The sequence below is a fragment of the Eleginops maclovinus genome, chromosome 22 (genome assembly GCF_036324505.1).
Source record: "Eleginops maclovinus isolate JMC-PN-2008 ecotype Puerto Natales chromosome 22, JC_Emac_rtc_rv5, whole genome shotgun sequence".
NCBI classification, from domain to species: domain Eukaryota; kingdom Metazoa; phylum Chordata; class Actinopteri; order Perciformes; family Eleginopidae; genus Eleginops; species Eleginops maclovinus.
The window spans coordinates 18,765,065-18,785,507 of NC_086370.1; the positions used below are offsets into that span (position 1 = coordinate 18,765,065).

General features: G+C 40.8%; 2 protein-coding genes across 4 annotated transcripts in view; both read right to left on the reverse strand.

The window, feature by feature from the left end:
* Positions 1-10,476, reverse strand: part of LOC134858919 (protein FAM13A-like) — a 20,497-nt gene extending 10,021 nt beyond the window's left edge. The window contains exons 1-6 of the mRNA XM_063875143.1: positions 10,254-10,476; positions 8,666-8,867; positions 8,304-8,513; positions 5,903-6,083; positions 4,110-4,284; positions 3,421-3,542 (exon numbers count right to left, since the gene is read on the reverse strand). Of these exons, the coding sequence (XP_063731213.1) occupies positions 3,421-3,542; positions 4,110-4,284; positions 5,903-6,083; positions 8,304-8,513; positions 8,666-8,867; positions 10,254-10,283 (920 nt within the window). The 5' untranslated portion in view covers positions 10,284-10,476. The remainder of the gene's footprint in view (positions 1-3,420; positions 3,543-4,109; positions 4,285-5,902; positions 6,084-8,303; positions 8,514-8,665; positions 8,868-10,253) is intronic.
* Positions 10,477-10,973: 497 nt separating this feature from the next.
* LOC134859039 (monocarboxylate transporter 9-like) lies at positions 10,974-18,098 on the reverse strand. 3 transcript variants are annotated; one of them, XR_010165036.1, is made up of 7 exons: positions 17,218-17,732; positions 16,830-17,087; positions 15,354-15,497; positions 14,444-14,539; positions 13,203-13,747; positions 12,869-13,075; positions 10,974-12,610 (listed from the first exon to the last, which is right to left on the reverse strand). XR_010165036.1 is itself a non-coding variant. In XM_063875322.1 (6 exons), exons 2-6 carry the CDS (start codon positions 17,026-17,028, stop codon positions 12,408-12,410), a joined length of 1,521 nt encoding a protein of 506 aa, XP_063731392.1. In that variant the 5' UTR covers positions 17,029-17,087; positions 17,836-18,098; the 3' UTR covers positions 10,974-12,407. The 3 variants fall into 3 exon arrangements, 2 of the variants coding, with proteins under 2 accessions (XP_063731392.1, XP_063731391.1); XM_063875322.1 differs by lacking the exon at positions 17,218-17,732 and adding an exon at positions 17,836-18,098 and having other exon boundaries at positions 12,869-13,747; XM_063875321.1 differs by having other exon boundaries at positions 12,869-13,747; positions 17,218-17,522.
* Between the last annotated feature and the right edge of the window lie 2,345 nt (positions 18,099-20,443).

Consider the following 20,443-nt stretch of genomic DNA (forward strand, 5'->3'; position numbering starts at 1 on the left):
TAAAAAACATTAACCAAAAACAGTGAATCGAATGTTAACCCTGTTGATATGCTGGATGCATATGCTGGATGCATATCAACAGTGCTTCTCAAAGCGCAGATTTATTTATGTTTAGATGACAGCATGCTAGGAATAGCTGTATGCATTATTGACATTAAGCAGCTACACTACGTCACATTATCTCACTCACTTGTGGAGGGTTGCAGCCCCCTGGTTGTTTTCACTGATGCAACAAGAAAACATGCTTCCCCAAAACATCTAAACTCACAGCATACAGATGTAAGCTCACTGCCTTGAGAGGACAGATAATTCCAAAGATAAGAAGAAAAGAGGATGACTTCTTGACGGTCAACAACACAAGTGTCACCCTTAGTAGGGGAGCTCACCCACCCCCTTCAATTACCGGAGCACACACTCACTCATATGTCACACACACACACAATTACACACAGTTCCAACTACACATGCTGACATAAACATATACTTTATATACTCGCATAGAGCGGTGCTTCAATATATAGCAGAGAGTAAGTCAAAGACGCAAGACAGCTTACACAGGCTGACGAATCAATACAATACAGCTTCATACTGCCACACTCCAGTATAAATGCTGACTGATATTCACATTAACTCCTGATGAAAAGTTCAACACTGGTTTGAAAACAACAATTATTCATGAGTATCAACCAACAAACCCCATTATTTAACAGATATTTTTGACATTTGCTGTATGACTAAAAACCCTCTGACCTTTTCTCAGAACTAAATCTTGTGTGACTGTAAGACACAGAAAACAGATATCTGTTTTGAAATCAAAACCTCTCTAGGTATAATTAGACCAGAATCAATATTGGCCTGTGACGTTGGTGCCAGACGTCAGCATAGAGGTCTAGACATGATCGGACGGAAAAGCATGCATGTGCCTTTTCGGAGAAAGACCAACATCCCAGTGACAAAACCCAATCTGACATGTGCAGAAGCAAATACTAAAAAAGGGCCAATTTTTCTTCATTAAAACCAAATTTAACCAAAGGCTAACATTATTAACAAAGGAACCATGAGAAATATGGCTACTTCGGCCCTTCGCTGCTGCTCTTTCCCTGAAGGATATAACTTAATAATCCAATCATCCAAACATTTTTGTAGTAGTTCAATCTTGCTCTAGTTGTTAAAGAGCCTCAGATTGCAGACAATATATTCTCCATTATCTAGAAAGAGAGACAGTTGGGAGGATGCAGCATCTTCTGTCTGCTAACAGATGAGAGTGGGAAGCTGTTAAATGAAAAATGATTGATATTTGTTTGCTCTGTGAGTGTTAAAAAAAACAAGCTCTGAGGAGCGTTGAGAACTGGCATGGTAAAACCTTTCCTTGGAGCTTGACATGTGACTGATTATAAAGCTTACCCAGAAAATATCTGTAGAAGTGGCCAAATGTGCACTGAAGAAACTGAAACGTTGACTTTAATTAAATGTATGATGTCAAAGAAAAAGTGGTTTAACTTAATATCATTGCTTTCAACTAACCTAATACAGTTATGTGTAATGAAGATGAAGATGAAGATTCACCTTTATTGTCATTGCACAGAGTACAAGTACTAGGACAACGAAATGCGGTCTCTGCATTTGACCCATCCTAGTGTTAGGAGCAGTGGGCTGCCATTATGTACGGCGCCCGGGGAGCAGTGTAGGTAACCAGTGTCTTGCTCAGGGACACCACGGTGGCACTTGGTCTTTCGGGGACTTGAACTGGTGACCTTCCAGTTCCCAGGCCAACCCCCTATGGACTTTGCCACCACCGCCCTAATCATTTAATTAAAGTCAACAATTAATTTGTCCAGTGTTTCCAGCCTGTATGAAATTACCTGCTGATAGTATCTGAAAAAGAACTCTATCCTTTTCTTGCAAGATATTGACAAAATGTTTGTTTTTATTAAACGAGCTACTGACAAAACAGGATGCAAAACAGCCATTTGGCAGGTGGGCAGCTGCACGGAAAACATTATGGTCATTTCATACAACCTGGACACACACACAAAATGAATGTTGACTTTAATGAAATATTTTTTGTCAGCAGGTCACACATAATTGTATTAGGTTAGTTGAAAGCAATTGTATTAGGTTGAGCCGATTCTTTTTAATTTAAACTTAATATTATTGCTTTCGACTAACCTAATAAGACGATGTGTTATCTGTTGACATAATATATTTACTTTAAGTCAACGTTTCAATGAGAGCGGAGTGCATCGACGTGAGCTGTGGAAAGAAATAGAGGGCTGCGTCCGTCTTTTTCTGTTACGCAAAACCTGGACAGCCATCACCCCTTTTCCTATGTCATGTGAGAAGGACACATACACACACACGCACACAAACACAGACACACGTTGCAAATGTTATGCAACCTGTTGAACCCGTGCTCTTTAAACTGAGACGTGAGTATTTAAAATACAGTCTGGACAGTCTTAAATCTGGCCGCTATGCCACTGCCATATCTCCGTAACCCTCATATTAAATGCTGCCGGTAGTTCACAGGGACTGTATTAGCAATTCCTCATGCTTGTTTGTTTTCCCTTACAGTCTTAATTACCTGAATTCCACCGCGGGCAGATCCGTTTCATAAAAAATGTAAAGCAATACCACAGAGCGTGTGGTGAAGCGTCTTTCTCTCCATTAGCTTCGGGCAGAACTCCCATCCGCACACAAACACAAATCAAGACATCAGACACACAACTGTAAGCACATACATGGGTGACGGCCTCACAATGATTCAGCAAGTGCAGCGCCATGTCACATGCTGTCTAGGGCTGGACAAAAAAAGAAAATGTATTAATGATATTTGATCTCTGCAACCTTGCGGCAACCCTTCAGGATTTAAAAATAGCAAATGGCACCGTTGCCTCCAAGCTCTTTATGAGTTGGAAAAGTTCCCCACAAGAAGATGTCAGCTAGTGTGTAGATTAGGTCCGGGGAACCAATTGTTCCACCTCTCTGCTTCTTCAATTAAACTAACTGTGATGAAAGGCAGCTTGACAAGTAACTGCACTTTGTTTCTGATGACTACAGATACTGGACGTCTTTCTGCCGAGGGTTTGTGACACAGTTGGACATCTTTTTTGACTTCCATGAACAGAGTGAAAAATAACCAGAGGTTGGCCCTAATTCACTGTGAGTGATATTTTAGCCTCAGTGATACAACCATCAACCTGTCAACTGGCTAAACGATGCTGGAGTGAAATGCTACAGGGGGAAAAGCCCTAATTATTCTCCCAGTAGAAGATGTTTAAAGGGAAAGGATTGTTTATATTCACAGCACATGAATGTTCAGTGACAGTCTAACCGTGGCTCAGTTGCATACACATTAGTAACTACTGTCTGTATATCTAAGCAGTTACAAAGTCTTTGATACTAAAGTGATAACAGTACCTGCTGAGATGGAAATGCCTCTGTATTGTTTGGTTAAAAGCATTAGTCGCTGACAGTGAAATGGTCTCTCCCCCCGACCTCTGCACACGGCTCTGCTCTGAGTGACAGCTGCTGGATTGGACCTACCAAGGATAGAAAGAGTCGATACTCACATCTCTATGGAGGCAATAAAACCTCAAGGTCAGGAAATGCAATGTAATCCTGTGTTCATGGTCATACTGGACTAAGGCCAATAACTATTAATAAAGAGTATGTCATTTCTGATCTTCACACCACATTTTGCCAGGACCTGCTGTATATATCATTAACACCTAGTAGTGTAATACATCACTGAATATGACCTGGAACAAAATGAGCGGATAAGCTCCATGGCTATCTTGTTTAGCAATGGTAACAGTTTGCTGCAGGTCTGATGGTTCAGATTCCATTAAAGTTAAACAGCCTACTACAAGCACAGTGTGTTCCCGAAGGCCTGCAACCTTATATGATTATATATCCATGAAAAATGTTGGTGACGACAGGCAAAACAAAAATTTCAAGACCTTTAAATGACATAGACTGTGCACGGATGAGATAGTTCTGCTGTGGGTAAGGGCTGTGGGCTTGTTGATTAATGTGTGCGATAAAATCAGAAATGTAACAAGACAGAACCATTTTTGATGAAAGATAGAAAGAAAAACATGGCTCACCTCAAGGTGTGACAGGGCAGATAGGGTAGGAGGAGGGGGGGAGCAGGAGGTGATAGAGGAGGCCACTGTGTCCTCGGCTGGAATTGGAAATAGATTCTGGTGGTGCCTCAGGAGATGGTGCAACAGGGCATTACACACATTCTGCTCCTCCAGCATCCTGGGTCCTGCGGGAACACTGCATGCAGACAAACATCACAATGTCACACACACTGTAGTGCAACAGACATCATGGAAAGAGCTCCGCCTAGTGGAAGGAGGCAGCAGTGAACTGAGATAAAGCGCTCAGACGGTATGAGGTGGATCAAAGTCTTACACTCGGGAAAGTATAATACCCACTGACCAAACTAAAAAGTCACGCTGTAAAGGATTGTGAAATGCCACTGTGGCGATGACAACTTTCACACTTCAGAGATATGTGCAGCTTCTGGTCTTCATATTCGCAATACGGAGGAAAGCGCCACAAATAGTCTCGCATGTTTACCTGGAAGCAGCTCTTCATTTAGAAAACATGTACCGTGCATTTGTTGACATCATCCATTCTGTTTATGTTTAGGTTGTTTCTGATGTTTACACGTTAGGTAAAGGTTATCATAGCATACATCCAGGGAATAGAATGTGAAACATGTGAGTATTAATAGATGTGTGTTACATGGCAGGCGGGTCATGGGGATGACAGGAGAAGCGTTCTCCATGGATTATAAAACGGGGAACAAGCTGTATTTGTTGACAAACACGCACAAGTTATTGGGTGGGGGGCCAAAGAAGCTGTCACATGCTGTATGCTGCATGGCACAAACATGTGCTCCACTGTCTGTCACACCAAGTGGAATTCATGGCAATATCATGTAACTCTTGGAAGAAATGTGTTCCTTAAAAGTTGTGTTTGGCTAAAAGGTTTTGTTTATCTTTTATTTTGCATTTGTCATTATTTCCCCAATCTTTTTATTGAACCATTACACTATTCTTCTCTTTCTATGTGAGATGTTGTGAATCCAGAAAGAAATGCTAAGGACATTCTCCAACTCCGCAGCTAGACCCACCCCAACTTTTTCCAAACATCTAGTGCCAACTCCACCCACACTCTTTCTTCCCCTTAGCTATAATCACATGACATTTTCCCTTCAAATGCAGAACTGTATGGTGTGACTAAGCCCACATTCCACTGAGATGCTGTTCACTTCTGGAGAGAACAGAGCAGACATAGATGAGACTGGGACATCAAGGGATGGGGGAGCAGTGTTGACGACGTAGGATATGTGCTTTCCAATGATACAATGTAATTGTTGAGTGTGTCTCGCTAGAGATTGGAATTGTTTACAGTGATGGCAAAGTTCTGTAAACAGGAGGAAGCTGAAGATAAAATCCTGAGCTCTGTTATAATCTGTCTGTTTTTTGTGTGCCATCAACTGCCATCCACACCCATTTCCTTGAAGGGACAAACCTGAATCCACCCAAACTTAGCGACGCAGAAAAAAGAGGAACTGAAGCTGGTAAATGGGACCATACCGGTTGGTTTCATGACAAACTAACAAAGTGGGTTCTTATTCTACATGTGTATTTTACTATGACAAACAACCATAACCAGTGATTGAGAAGGAAATATCTGCACTTTCATTTGCTGACCTCTAGATTGTTCTTGATTACACCTTTAGTGAAATCCAGCTGTATCTTTCTTAAAAACTGTGGGAAAAGCAACACTTTGAAAAGTCTAAAAACGTAAGCTTAATGTCACAGTATATACAGTGTGCAGTGATTTAATGTGAGGAACATTGTGTCCAAGTTCAACAACTTACTGAAATATGCAAGGCCCAAAGATTGTTGCCAGATTTTCCACAGGCATGTGATTAGATTGTCTGTGAGCGGCCACTCTGGACAGGAAGTGGATGAGGTAGGACAAAATAGTGAGGTTGTCATCAGGCAGGATACAAAGGTTTTCTCTCAGAGACTGGTTCCTCTCTGCCTCAACTGCATATCCTTAGAAATAGACAAACACATCACAACAACATTAATTAAACAGCATTTCACAAATGTGAATATATGCTTCATAACCAGAAACAAATGAGATAGTGTGTTAGTTAGTTCTAGTCACTTTTGGTCCAGATATGAATTTATACCGAATAATCTACAAGACGATGCAGACCTCTTAACTCTGCTGGTTACACTTCTACCTCTTTGCAAAGAATTGTTTTAAAGATGAAGTGTTGGAAACACAGAGAAATACAGACTCTGCCAAAAATACGATTAAGAACAACATCCATCCTACAAGTTCTCATACTGGCTTTAAATATTTGACTTTTAATCTAGTGCTTCAAGACATAATCATCAGAGTTTAGAATATCTTGAAACCAGTAGATAACATGTTAGTCTCCAGAAAATGAGCTGCTTACTCTTTAGGTGTCTACACCTCCATTACTCTTGGTTTAATTGAATGTTTGTATAGAAGTTATACAGTGGGGCAAAAAAGTATTTAGTCAGCCACCAATTGTGCAAGTTCTCCCATTTAAAAAGATGAGAGAGGCCTGTAATTTTCATCATAGGTACACTTCAACTATGAGAGACAGAATGGGGGAAACAATCCAGGAAATCACATTGTAGGATTTTTAATGAATTAATTGGTAAATTCCTCTGTAAAATAAGTATTTGGTCACCTACAAACAAGCAAGATTTCTGTCTCTCACAGACCTGTAACTTCTTCTTTAAGAGGCTCCTCTGTCCTCCACTTGTTACCTGTATTAATGGCACCTTTTTGAACTCGTTATCAGTATAAAAGACACCTGTCCACAACCTCAAACAGTCATACTCCAAACTCCACTATGGCCAAGACCAAAGAGCTGTCAAAAGAGACCAGAGACACAATTGTAGACCTGCACCAGGCTGGGAAAACTGAATCTGCAATAGGTAAGCAGCTTGGTGTGAAGAAATCAACTGTGGGAGCAATTATTAGAAAATGGAAGACATACAAGACCACTGCTAATCTCCCTCGATCTGGGGCTCCACGCAAGATCTCACCCCGTGGGGTCAAAATGATCACAAGAACGGTGAGCAACAATCCCAGAACCACACGGGGGGACCTAGTGAATGACCTGCAGAGAGCTGGGACCAAAGTAACAGAGGCTACCATCAGTAACACACTACGCCGCCAGGGACTTAAATCCTGCAGTTCCTGACGTGTCCCCCTGCTTAAGCCAGTACATGTCCAGGCCCGTCTGAAGTTTGCTAGAGGGCATTTGGATGATCCAGAAGAGGATTGGGAGAATGTCATATGGTCAGATGAAACCAAAATAGAACTTTTTGGTAAAAACTCAACTCATCGTGTTTGGAGGAGAAAGAATGCAGAGTTGCATCCAAAGAACACCATACCTACTGTGAAGCATGGGGTTGGAAACATCATGCTTTGGGGCTGTTTTTCTGCAAAGGGACCAGGACGACTGATCCGTGGAAAGGAAAGAATGAATGGGGCCATGTATCGTGAGATTTTGAGTGAAAACCTCCTTCCATCAGCAAGGGCACTGAAGATGAAGCGTGGCTGGGTCTTTCAGCATGACCATGATCCCAAACACACCGCCAGGGTAACGAAGGAGTGGCTTCGTAAGAAGCATTTCAAGGTCCTGGAGTGGCCTAGCCAGTCTCCAGATCTCAACCCCATAGAAAATCTTTGGAGGGAGTTGAAAGTCCGTGTTGCCCAGCGACAGCCCCAAAACATCACTGCTTTAGAGGAGATCTGCATGGAGGAATGGGCCAAAATACCAGCAACAGTGTGTGAAAACCTTGTGAAGACTTACAGAAAACGTTTGACCTCTGTCATTGCCAACAAAGGGTGTAAAACAAAGTATTGAGATGAACTTTTGTTATTGACCAAATACTTATTTTCCACAATCATTTGAAAATAAATTCATTAAAAATCCTACAATGTGATTTTCTGGAGTTTTTTTTCTCATTTTGTCTCTTATAGTTGAGGTATACCTATGATAAAAATTACAGGCCTCTCTCATCTTTTTAAATGGGAGAACTTGCACAATTGGTGGCTGACTAAATACTTTTTTGCCCCACTGTATAAGTGATTAGCTAGCTAGGTTTTTGCTGTCATTAATATTTTGTTGTATTATTTTAAATGATGTTAACTTTTCTTAAGTATTAGAGAAGCCCATTGTATAAGCCTGTGCCTTCTTGACCTTTCTTAAATAAAATAAATACCTTTGAGGCTCAGAACCAGCTGTTTGCGTTGGGGTTCGGGAACTACGGCGACAGGCAGCTCCCTAAGGAAGAGTTTGAGGAGCGATGCCACAGTGGGGACATCTCCCTCATGCTCCAGGTCCACCCTCTCCCCACAGTCTGACCGCTGCCTCAGCTGCCTGGTCCGCACCACAGATCCACATAGGCGGAAAAGCCCTCTGTGGTGCAGTCCTGTGGTGAGAACAATAACATTTAGTCAGAACACACACAGGTGAGGTTTGAGTAGTGTTTCCTTGAGAAGGATGGTTATGAAGGGAGAAGGGATGTACTAAAAGTGACTTAAAGAATAGCATAGGACTCATGCAAGAATGAGCCTCACTTACCATTCTTATCCAGGAACTCCACCATGTCTCTTAGCACAAGGGGTATTCCATCGACCATCTGCCCATCCTCTCGCAGTGTTTCTAAGGCAACGCCAAACACACACCTGGCAGACAGTTCAGGCTTTGAGATCAGGGTGAGGGCAGTGGGCTCTGGGCTGACCTTAGCACTGGGCCTCATGATCCTCACTGAGGACATGTCGCTCTGCAATGGAAGAGGAAATACATGCAACAGCTGACTGAAATACAGAAATGAAATTGTCTCGTCATTAGCTTACTATAGATACTTTCCTGAATAGACAGGTGTTAGAAAAGTAGTGAGGGTTTTTCATCTGCAGTGTGTCGTCCATTTTCATTCATATGTTCCCAGGGTCCTTCTTGTAAGACATATTGGGCTATATACACATTTCAAGTTGCAAAATAACAAATCGAGAGCCAATTTTCAAATGCAGTCTAAAAAGGTTAAGTATGCATTCAGCTGCTGTGTAGACTTGAATGTCTAAAATCATGAAAACTGCCTTGCCTGTAGATTTGATCATGTAGGTTTTAAGGAGAAAAACTTCAATAGGCTACAGTATGAGAAAGTGGATGATTTCAAGGGAAACATACATAGAACATACGACCTAGGAAAATTGGTCTTTAAAGCTCTCCTTAATGTGTCCTATTAACATATTAAATGAGCTGGGGAACATGTGAACAAAGTGTCCCCTTCAATTGCTCGACCAATGTCATTAATAATGGGGAAACGCTCGCTGATTATCAATACAATAATACACTCCGTCAAGACACAATGGCATATTTCTTGATATCAACATCTTGATTCTTGATATTACATTTAAAGGCAACAACACATCTATATAAAATCAGTGGTGGAAGAAGTACTCAGATCTTAAGGAAAATTAAAGTACCAAAGTTCAGGAATACTATGTTACAAAAGTCCTGCAATCAGAATGTTACTCAAGTTAAAGTACCAAAGTATTAGCAGCAAAATATACTTAAAGTACCAAAAGTAAAAGTACTCATTATGCAGAATGTCCCATTTCAGAACAATATCTATACGTCTTGATTATAAATATCAATGCATTAATTTCTTTATCAAAGATGGTAAAGGTGCAGCTAGTTTTAATATATCTTTGCATGCTGCAGGCTACCCTGTTGAATGTCACTCCAGGTGTAACTAAAGTCTAATTTAGTGTTGTTTAGATTTTACATTACTAATCAAATTCTGCAAAGTCACTAAAGGGACTAACTAAGCAAAAGTACACAATTTACCTCTGAATTGTAGTGGGGTAGAAATACGACACCAAGTAGCAAACTTGAACTTAAGTACAGTACTTGAGTAAAGCTACTTAGTTACTTTACACACATACATACGTTACACACTGCATAAAGTTAGATCCATAAGATACGTCACACAACAGTTGTCTTTCTGTGTGGTATTTCTTGAAAATTAAACTGCAAAGAAAGTAGTCTGCTACTTATACTTTTATTAACAAGTAAAACTGCCCTACACAAGGTGTCATTAATTAGAAAATCAACTGAAAAACACCGAGATATGTTATAAGACAGCAGCTGGTGTTGCTGTACTTACACACAGAGAGACAGAAGCGCTTGCTCCCATTTTCAGCTACTCTCCATGTCTCAAATATAGACGTATTTCTCCCTCTGCGACATGATGCTCCACTCTCGGAAACTCCCGGAAAGTCCAGCCAAACAACGACTGAGTACTTCCATCACTCTCACATCTAAACGCTAGGCTTACAACACATGCTGTCAGTAAAATGGTTGGCTAGCTAGCTGCCTACCGTGATGTTAGCTCCCTTCGAAATGTGTTTATGTTGCTAGTCACGTGACGTGTAACCATGGGGACCGGTGATAGGGTTGCCAGGAGAAGAAGCAGGATGGCTCGAGGATGAAAATGGTCGACTGACTTTGTATGAAAACTGATTCCCCCGGGCAGCAGTGTTTGCTTGTTCAAGGAGCTAAATGGCGAAAGAAAAGGGTTCAGTCCAGATGTCTTTTATGTTTTCATAAGCACTTTGCTATTCTAAACAAATGTCACTTTGTCTTTATACTTTTATTGTGGTCTAAAAAACACAATAAGAATAATGAAAATGCACATTTAAATAAATTAAATCGATTAACTGGAGACAAAAAAGCACCCTAAACAAGTTTAACATTTAAATATGAATTATTATAATAACTATTAATAAAAACAATTTTTATTATATTAATATTGTAAAAATATAAGTGAAAGAATAATTTCAAAAATGTAATGAAAAAGCTACACCTTATAAGTATGTGACACACCTTGACAGTTATTAATGCAAATATTTTATTGGCACATTTTTTTAATAAAATGAAATAATAAAACAATAATATACATGAATATCGTAATACTGGCATACAAAATAAGAATTGCTAGAACCCTTCTAGTTCAGTACTTATTGTACCTCATCTGCACCTTGTAAATACTCTCTACATCACAAAAAGCTATTGTCCCAGATTTATCCTTGTGCCTGAAACTGGAACTATCAAAAATACATTTGTAGTGGTGTATTCAGCAACATTCAAGTGATTCTAAGAGCCTATTGCAATGTCTTCATTACAATTATTATCACAATAATCATCTTCCAACTTAAAAAAAAAAAAGCTTTTTCTCGTTGGGCGGTTTTATATGTGCATATATAAAAGTCAATAGCACATAGGACTTTACAAACTATTGCTAATATAAAAGTTTATCAAATAATCCATAGCACACACATACAAACCTGTGCACGTATGCAACCATGCGTGTGCAAACAGGTACACACACAATGCACACGTAAACATATAGCACACACAACAATAATGGGAAACGAGAAAGGATCAGCCTGGTCATAATTGATTGACAGCAGATGTCATGATGATCATGCCACAAAGAGCAACATGCTGTTACGGTTGGAAACACAGTAGGATCTCTTCATTGTCTTTACATGTTTTTGAAACGGCATGAATTTTTAGGAAAGTCTCTCATTCCTAGAAACACGAGGTATGTGGAACTCAAAATAATATTTATAAAGCAAGGCTTTTGAATTGTTCCAACAGGCATTATGTGTTGACAGGCATTGACTATCATTGATGCTTTGCAAAGTTACATAGTGGTCTACTTAAGATATAAAGTCTATTCAAACCATAAAAATGTGTTGCTAAAATTATGATTATCAAAAAGCACTCCCTCTCTCATCAATCCCTGTATATTTTCTGTTCCAGTGAGATTCCTGGGAGATTTCTTTGTGCATTGTCAGAGTGGTTTCAAATGTTCTCATTGTGTTGAATTAACAACCAACAATGTTTTTCTCCCAAGAAATATTAACAACCCTATGTCTATTGTTAAGAGCTACAGCAAAGACAAAATCAGTGTTTACATAAACACAATGTAAAATTTGGGAGTTGAACAACATTGTTCAGTTCACCTCGTAAAATGAGGCAATAATTAAAGTCAACACAGGCATTACAGTCAAACCTTTAAAAAGATCTGCAGTATTGTTTGAACCTGAGAAATGCAGGCAACGTACAGAGGAAAGGCCTGTATTTCAAAACCTCTGGCAAGTATTTTGGTATATTAGACCCTGGCAGCAAAGGTAAGGAGGAAACTCCTGCAAATTCAAAGAAAAGAAAGTCCTCCCAGAGAAGGTTTGGGTATCAGCGGACAATTGCTGGGCAGTAGGTGTGAAATATGAGTCTTTATGAAAGGTGTTTAAACTCAGGCTACAGAGGCAACCATGTCACAGTTGCTGGTGTACTGGACATCTGTTCTGTCACTCTCAGAGGACTTGGAGGACTTGGAGGACTTCCTTTTCCAGCATGGCAGGTTTAGAATAAGGAGAATAACTGCTCCCAGCTCCACACAGCCCCCACTGAAGTAGAACGCCAAGTCATATGACTGCGTCCAGTCAAAGAACCACCCTGCAAAGTGATGAGAAGGAACAGACATTGTGAGTCAGCAGGAATTCTTAGCACATACAGCAGTCAGCTATATTAAGACATGCTATTGAAGTCAACATGCCCTTCTCCTGGCTCTCCCTCTGATTTAAAATGTAGTTGTTTTATTGTCTTTTGAATAGTTGCAAAATGTTATGGGGTTTTTTTTCACACAATGAAAGTATGTGTAGACTACCTCTTATATCTAACCAATACAATTGCAAATGTAGATAGCCTTCCTACCTACAACAGGGGGTCCCAACATGATCCCAAAGCCCCCGAAGAACATGAGGATGCCGTGGGCTTGTGTCAGTCTGTCCAAGCCAACGATCTTTGTGGTTATGTAGGAGGTGAGAGACCAGTTTCCAGAGAAGAAACCCAGGATGACGGAGAGGATCTGAAGTCCCAGATAACTCTTAGTGAGAGGGATAAGGAACAGTGCCAAACCTCCTGCAAACATGGTGAAGGCATACAGAAAGATGCCGTTAATCCACTTGATGTCCACCAGCATACCCAGCACTAGTTTACCAGCACAAGAGGCGATAGCCCCTATTGATACCAAAGGAATGACACTAACTTCTTCCATTAGTCCTTGGCTCATCGCCACATCCTCTATAAAGAGCACAGGAGGGAAAGCCCCCAGGCTGAACAGGAAGATGCCAATGCAGAAGGACATCATAGATTGGTCCTGCATGATCTCATACATGGAGTGCATGTACTTGGAGTAGGCCTGCTGCTTCTTCTTGATGACTTTAATGATGGCCAGCCCGGACAGGAAGCTGCCTTTCTTCTTCTCTGTCTGAACTGCTGAGTCTTTGGCATCCATGGTGATAAGCATCTCCTTCACCATCACAGTTTTATCTGGAGTGGTTGAGGTTGAACCTGCTGTGATCTTCAGGTCATCCAGCGGGGGTTTCTCGAAAAGCTGCTCCTCTGTGTTGCGTTCCAGGGCAGCCTTCTGTTTGAGGTAGTACCGTGGCATGATGAGGGGCCTCATGAACCCCGCGCAGGCCATGAGGTTTAGTGCTACTGCTCCGATGATTAACAAGCAGCCATCCAGGCCGTACAGCACGATCAGCTCGTTCTGAGCTGAGGCATAGATGAACGCTCCTACACTTGTGCCTGGTGAGAAGAGACAGATAGAACCATTATATTTTTGTTAGAAAGAGACATATTAATCTGTAATAATTGAAGCCACTATGTGTAGAATGTGTCTTAATATAAAAGCATCTTTATAACAAACTGGTACAAAAATGATACTTATGTCTTTCCATGTTGTAACCATTTTTTGACACTGCCACTGGGGGGCGCAAAACCCAGAAATACTATGATCCAACATAATGGCTTTAATAACTTGAGAAAGTAACTGAACTTTGATTAAGTAGAGGGCTCTGTTTTACCTTTAGCACCACCCAAGAGTGATATCACAGTGAGTGTACTGACACACCCTTGATTACACTGAAAATCACTGCAGTAAGGTATTACTGATCGAGGTCAGCAGGAACTAAATGTTCTTTGGATTTTAAATAACTGTTTGCTCAGTAGTTCTGAAATAATCATGGACTGTTTAAACTGTTCAAAGTGTATGTCAACCTTCCTAAACCATTATCCTCCAACTTTTGATTCCAAACCAATCCCGATATAGGCACTGGTCACCAGTGTTGTATCCCTACCCTAAGAGACCACCCTGTCTTTGCTGCACTATAGGTGTTTACCTCAGCATCCCAAGGCTCCCAGCAGCTCATACATGAAAGAAGTGAGCATGGAGAAGTGGTGTGCACCCAGTGAGCGTAGGAAAGGGGGTGGAGGCAGCAGTACCTGTGGTGACAATGCCAAGGGCAAGGCCACGTCTCTTGTCGAAGTATTGACAGGTGATGGTCAGCGTGGCTGCGTACACCAGACCGCAACCCAGACCTATGTAGGAGAAAACATAATAAATAATTTCAATTAGCTCCAGAAAGTGTAAAGGATTGCATTGTGCTCTCAGTATTTCAGTGGATAAACCAATGCAAAGATGTATTGACAATGTACATAAATCTGTAAACTTGGGGGTTAGTGTGCATAGGATTCCTTGTTCAATGTCAGTAGTAAAACATATAAAAAGAATACGATGGAGCAGTAAACAAGCTGCACGAGTAGGTCCAGCCGCAGCCATCATCACAGCGCATCTCTAAAAATAAATAACTGTCTTGAAATATGCATGGCGTCGCCTATCAGTGATCTGCAAAAAAGGCAGTGCCGACAGTGGGTGGGTTCACAAGACTTAACACGGCTGAGCTGTCACTTAATGCGTGATAACAGGTGGCGTTTGGCCCACGCGACACACTGGGGAGGCTGAAACGGCTACAAAAGGTCACGTAGGGATCAGGCTAAGCAATAACATTACTTTTCCGCCAACATGCCTAACAAATACAAACAGCTTGCAGCTCGAAGTGGAAATTGTATTAGTTTAAATGGTAATATAGGAGCTAGTCTACCTTTCATGTTGCATAATAGTCAGACTTGTACTCGGCTTCTTAAAATTATTATACAATGTTCGACAAGATTCTCATATGTAAGAGCGTTAAGAAGCTTAGTAACCACCCATGACCAAACACATTGTTATTCTTGCAATTTAAAGACCCAAGGCTCTACCTGATTGTCTGTGTGAAAGTATTACAGTCTGTTTGCAGGGATGTCTCATGGATATTTAAATTACACACAGGATGACCATCAAGTGGTTCCTTACCGACCACGATTCCATAGGAAAAGATGAGGAACTGTACATTCGGAGCAAAGGCACTGAGCATCAAGCCGCCTGACACCATTACGCCACTGAAGATGGTCACGGGACGAGCCCCAAAATTGTCAACACAGGCACTGCAGATTGGACCTGGGAGCAGTTGAACAGACAGCGGCAAAGGAAAGAGCGAGAGGGGAAGAGATAAAAAGAGGGGGAATTGTGAGTGACAACGGGAACAAAATTGTTTATAAAACAAAGCATAGTTATGATATCAGGCAGCTTAACTTCTTTTGTTCTCTATAAAGGCCTTCTAAAAAAAACAAAGATTGCTTGGGTCATTCATCATGCTACATTTACTGTTTCCTTCCTCGCTAACCGGGGGAAGTGTAGCAGAAACTGCAGTGCTGCAGCTGTCAGACAGCTGGGACATGCTTCCAAGACTCGGCAGGGACCAAGGCCGGATCTGTCCAGTCATGATTTTCATATCACCCCTTTTAGAAGGGCGATAGTACGTAACCGGGACAGGGGCGTTGTTCTGACTTGAAGGAAATGTCAACTAGGACAACTATTTATCACTGATCCTGTTGGCTCAACACAATCATGGAGCATGCCTTTAAAAAATCCAGACATAAGGAACGGTTTGTTTGTGCACAGGCCAGCTTTTACCTGGAATTCACATGTTCAGACTCTTCTCTTTTTCTTTATGTAAGACGTCAATTCATACACATAACGTTACTCAACCAATACACTGTTCGTTAGCTCTCTGTGTTTTCGCTGCTAATCTGTCCATCATTCTGTCTTTATTTGCTTCCCTCTATGATCAGATTAAGGGCAAAGTGATCCTTCCACATTCATAGCATGGATGACTTGCACTAATTTTGCTCTCTGACAATAACAACCACAATAACACTGCTCAGGGAGCCACATAGTCCCCATCATTTACATCAGTGCCTTATCTCTCTCGCCAACATAATGTTATGCATTAACTCTGGGACAAGTGTAGAGTAGAGTAAACAACTTCCTTGGTATTTTACATGGAAGTTATTGTTAAGACTTTGAACAAGCATCGTATGACGGTTATCAGTGGTATCATGTGGCATTAAGATTGAGATGGAACATAAGCTAAGTGTAAAGGTGAGTATTTAGTGCTCTACTTATCGCACTAAGCAGATTTGGTATATCTTCATTAAATGTCAGCAGATATAATACTCGTAAGTGTGAGCCATACATAAACACTGATTTACTGCTCTGCATGTAATTAGCAAATGCCGGAAACAATCCTTGGAAGGAAAAATAGTGCTGAAAGATCAAAAACACATTTTCCCATTTGGCTTTGTCTCTGTGAAAGGATGCTGTAACATGTCTTCACAGCTATGTCATTACTCTTGCTAATCTAATTAAATTGACGTGTAGTTTTGCCTCTTTATTCCTATGTTAGCCCATGGTTAGGATCAGTGCATTATTACAAAATGTGCCACTCACTTGCTATTAGCCCCACTCCGGCCACAAGGGAGCCCACCCAGGCTGTCATGCCTTTGCCCTCCTGGAAGGCGTTCAGCCACTCCGGGTAAAGGACGCCCACGGACTGGGGTGATCCATAGGCCAGGAGCTGGGCCATGAAAGAGGCGCAAACAATAGCCCATCCCCAGCCTCCGTCCAGCACACCAGTAGATGAAGCCATGACGCTGATGTTACTACTGCCCCCTGGGGTCTGCTACAGCTCAGGCAGAGAAGGGGATCCTGTGAATGACATAACAACAAACATTCCTTGTGTAAAATTGACAGGCAAATTATTTTTGTTTAAATATCAGCGAAGCATATAAGTTACATGACCATATGTTTATACCAGATATCAAAAATGTACTCTTACGCAAAGTCTCGATGTAGTAAAGGCTGCAGCAGCAGTTATCCTGTGCAAACAGGCAATTCACCTGTGTGAGGTCCTGAACACTGACTGACTGCAAGTTACCCACAGACAACTGGCCCTTTTGTTCCTGTCCCTATAACCACACCTCCGAGGAGGAGAAAGTAAAGAAAGCTGCACTGACTAGAACCCCACCTCTGGCACCTTTAACCTGCCTCCTTCGTGATTGAGCGTTGACCCTTAAACATACGAGAGAGACTCTATTGTGCTGACTGACGTTTAAGACCTCTCTCATTAATAATTTGTAGCCAAGAGCAACTTCAGACATCACTGCAGCAACATCAACTCCTGTTGGTCGCACTTTGTTTGGTAAAAACTCCCTTCAGATGTGTTTTTACTTTACAAAGCAGGCTTACATCATGTTGACAGTAAACAGGTTACTTTTCATTAAAAAGACAACAATATCCTGATGAAATTGTATGTCTTCTGTAAATTCATGTGACATCTTCTCTATTCCCTAACAACAATAACAGTAGTTTCTCATCACGTTATCTTATTACTTCGACACAAAGCCAGGCCCACAGTGCTTGTTATTCTTGTAATAAAAACACATGCTGCACTCACCTCAGCATCTACAAAAACAGCCGCAGGACCCTGCAGAGCTGCGCGCTCTGCGGGAACTTTCCATGTAGGAGGGTTTCGCTAATAAAATCCCTTCTTACAAAATTACTACAAAAGACATTAACAAGAGAGCATCACACACAGATGCCGCAGAGCTGGGATATTTGATTGCCGCGTGTCAACTTAGTACTCTGCTTCAATAATGCGCAGCGTTCATCCTTTTCACACTGCTTTGTAGGCAGCGACAAAACCGGTTCAAAGCTGTTCTCACTGGTCCAGCAGCCGCTTGAACGCAGCTAGAGGAAAAGCGCTGCTTCCTCTTGCGCGCCCGGAGCGCACCACACACAGCTGCATGTGGTTATGGCTCAGACTTTATAGTTGTTGTTTTCTCTTGAGCTACATCTGAAATCTTGACTAGTTGAATAAATGCACACGTACACAGACACATGAATGACAACTGTTTACCTGATAGGTTTCCGGACCAAATCAGATTATTATAATAAAGCGCTTCAAAAAGAAAAAGTCAAAATAAGAACTCAATCTAAAAATCATATAAAAAACGTTAAAGTGAATGAACTCATCTTTACATACTTGTGTCAAGCTTAAGGCGTTGGGTTCATGTGCTGACGATGGGGGCTGGTAGGCCAATGGGATACTTCTCTCCAGGAACATTGTTTTGAGTGCCAGGAGTCCAGTCTGAACCGGTTGATGGACGTAATAACAGCTCCACACTGCACCAGCCGGGACACTGCCTGGAGACCTCTTCCTGGTGAGCACTAATTAAAGGGACACAACTATAGAATCAAATCACAAAGCACTAAAACACAACAAGAGGTTGATTAAATCTGAATGAATATGAGTGGTCCAGAAATAGGAAGCAACATGTAGAGAGTCTAATATGCTACTTAAAGTTAAAAAAATAACCTGAGGGGAATCCTACAAGAGGGAGATGGATGACTAAAAGATTTACTTAGGGTTCTGAGTTCATTGGGAATAGTTAAGTCACTTAAGAAATGGCAAAATGAAAGAGATGGTAGGCAAGGAAACTAAAGGAAATTATAGACCTACACCCTAACCCAATAACGTGAATTTGTATAACACACCCTGCATTCACATTGATTGGTCAAGAGCCGAAAGCGCCTTGATCACATTGCTGCTGCAGCATCATAAAGTTATATCATCATCTGATTGCACCCATTTCCATAACCTCAGGTCAGAAACACAGTGGAACCTAGTCAGAAGGAAAAAAAGTCAAGTAGGGCGGGATAGAGGAACTCAAAGAGGAGACATGAAAGATGAAAGAAAAGAGGCAGAACAAGAACAGGGGAGGGATGAAGAGAGCAGGTCAAACTGGTTTTAACACTGAATGCACCTCAAATTCTTCAGGAACTTTGATGCCTTTTCCCATAGTTGAGGTCTGCTGCCAGGAAGGGTTTTACAGAAAAGATTTAGGCTTCATAATCCCCTCCTGTCTGAAAAATGATGTGGAAAAAGAACAAGGGAGGCACAGTTAATTGTACTCTACACTGGCATAGCATTGACTTGTCACCCTAAACCAGTTTCAACCAGATTTAGTACATGTGGGGGACAATGTGTTGGAATCTGAGGGAGGGTGGGGGGTGAGAACAGCAAGGACACACTAGTAACACAATCAATGTCGGTGCTGAATTTCACATGCTATCATAAGTTATTTGATACATTTATTGATATACTGTACTGTATATATATATACATATACATATACATATATACTGTACTGTATATATATATACATATACATATATATATATATATATATGTATATGTATATGTATATGTATACATATATATACATATACATATACATATATACTGTACTGTATATATATATATATATACAGTACAGTATATACATCTTCACAATGATGCTACACTAGAGATGGCACAAAGCACAGTTATAACGTGCAAGTATAAGGCTGGAGAAAACAATTTGGATCTGTGCCCTTTTTGTCATAGCGATTCTGATATTACACCATCTAGTGCATCCACTGCAAGGGATGGAAACACTGTCGACCTACATCATTATTGGCCTTTATCTAAGCTGTCTGGAAACACAGTCTTATCAGTTATTTTATATCCTTGTCTTTTCCAGGAGGAAAACATTGTCTTCCTATCAACTTAAGCACACAGAAAGATATACAGTACCTGATTATTTCTGTCTCAATGATTTGACATTAAATGGACATGAAAAAAGCATTCTAGTAGAAAAATATTTACAAATGTAAATGCCATTTGTTGCGATTAGATTAACATTGTGATATCATGCGACTCATTGAAAAAATCCAAAACAACGTAGTTACTTATTCACCTTTTTCTAATATGGAGAAATTATCACAACAACTTGGCATCAACAGATGTTCACTGGTACCAGCTGTTTGATATTAATCACAATACTTGGTTTGGATTGTTCTCTATGTGAAATGTGATGTTTCAAAATCTTTTGTCATAATAACATTTTAGTGAGCAAATGTGAATAAAATGTCAACAACACATACTGAATATATTATTGCCTACATCGCTGCAGAGCTCACATTATTCCTTCACAGTCCTGCAGCTTTACATAAGCTGACCC

Bases quoted from the DNA above. Each gene is read 5' to 3' on its own strand.
- LOC134859039 (XM_063875322.1), bottom strand. From the start codon at position 17,028: ATGGCTTCATCTACTGGTGTGCTGGACGGAGGCTGGGGATGGGCTATT. The intron at 15,498-16,829 runs GTGAGTGGCACA...AACTGCTCCCAG, and splicing joins CGGAGTGGGGCTAATAGCAA to GTCCAATCTGCAGTGCCTGT. The intron at 13,748-14,443 runs GTACTGCTGCCT...TCTTCTCACCAG, and splicing joins CCTTGGCATTGTCACCACAG to GCACAAGTGTAGGAGCGTTC.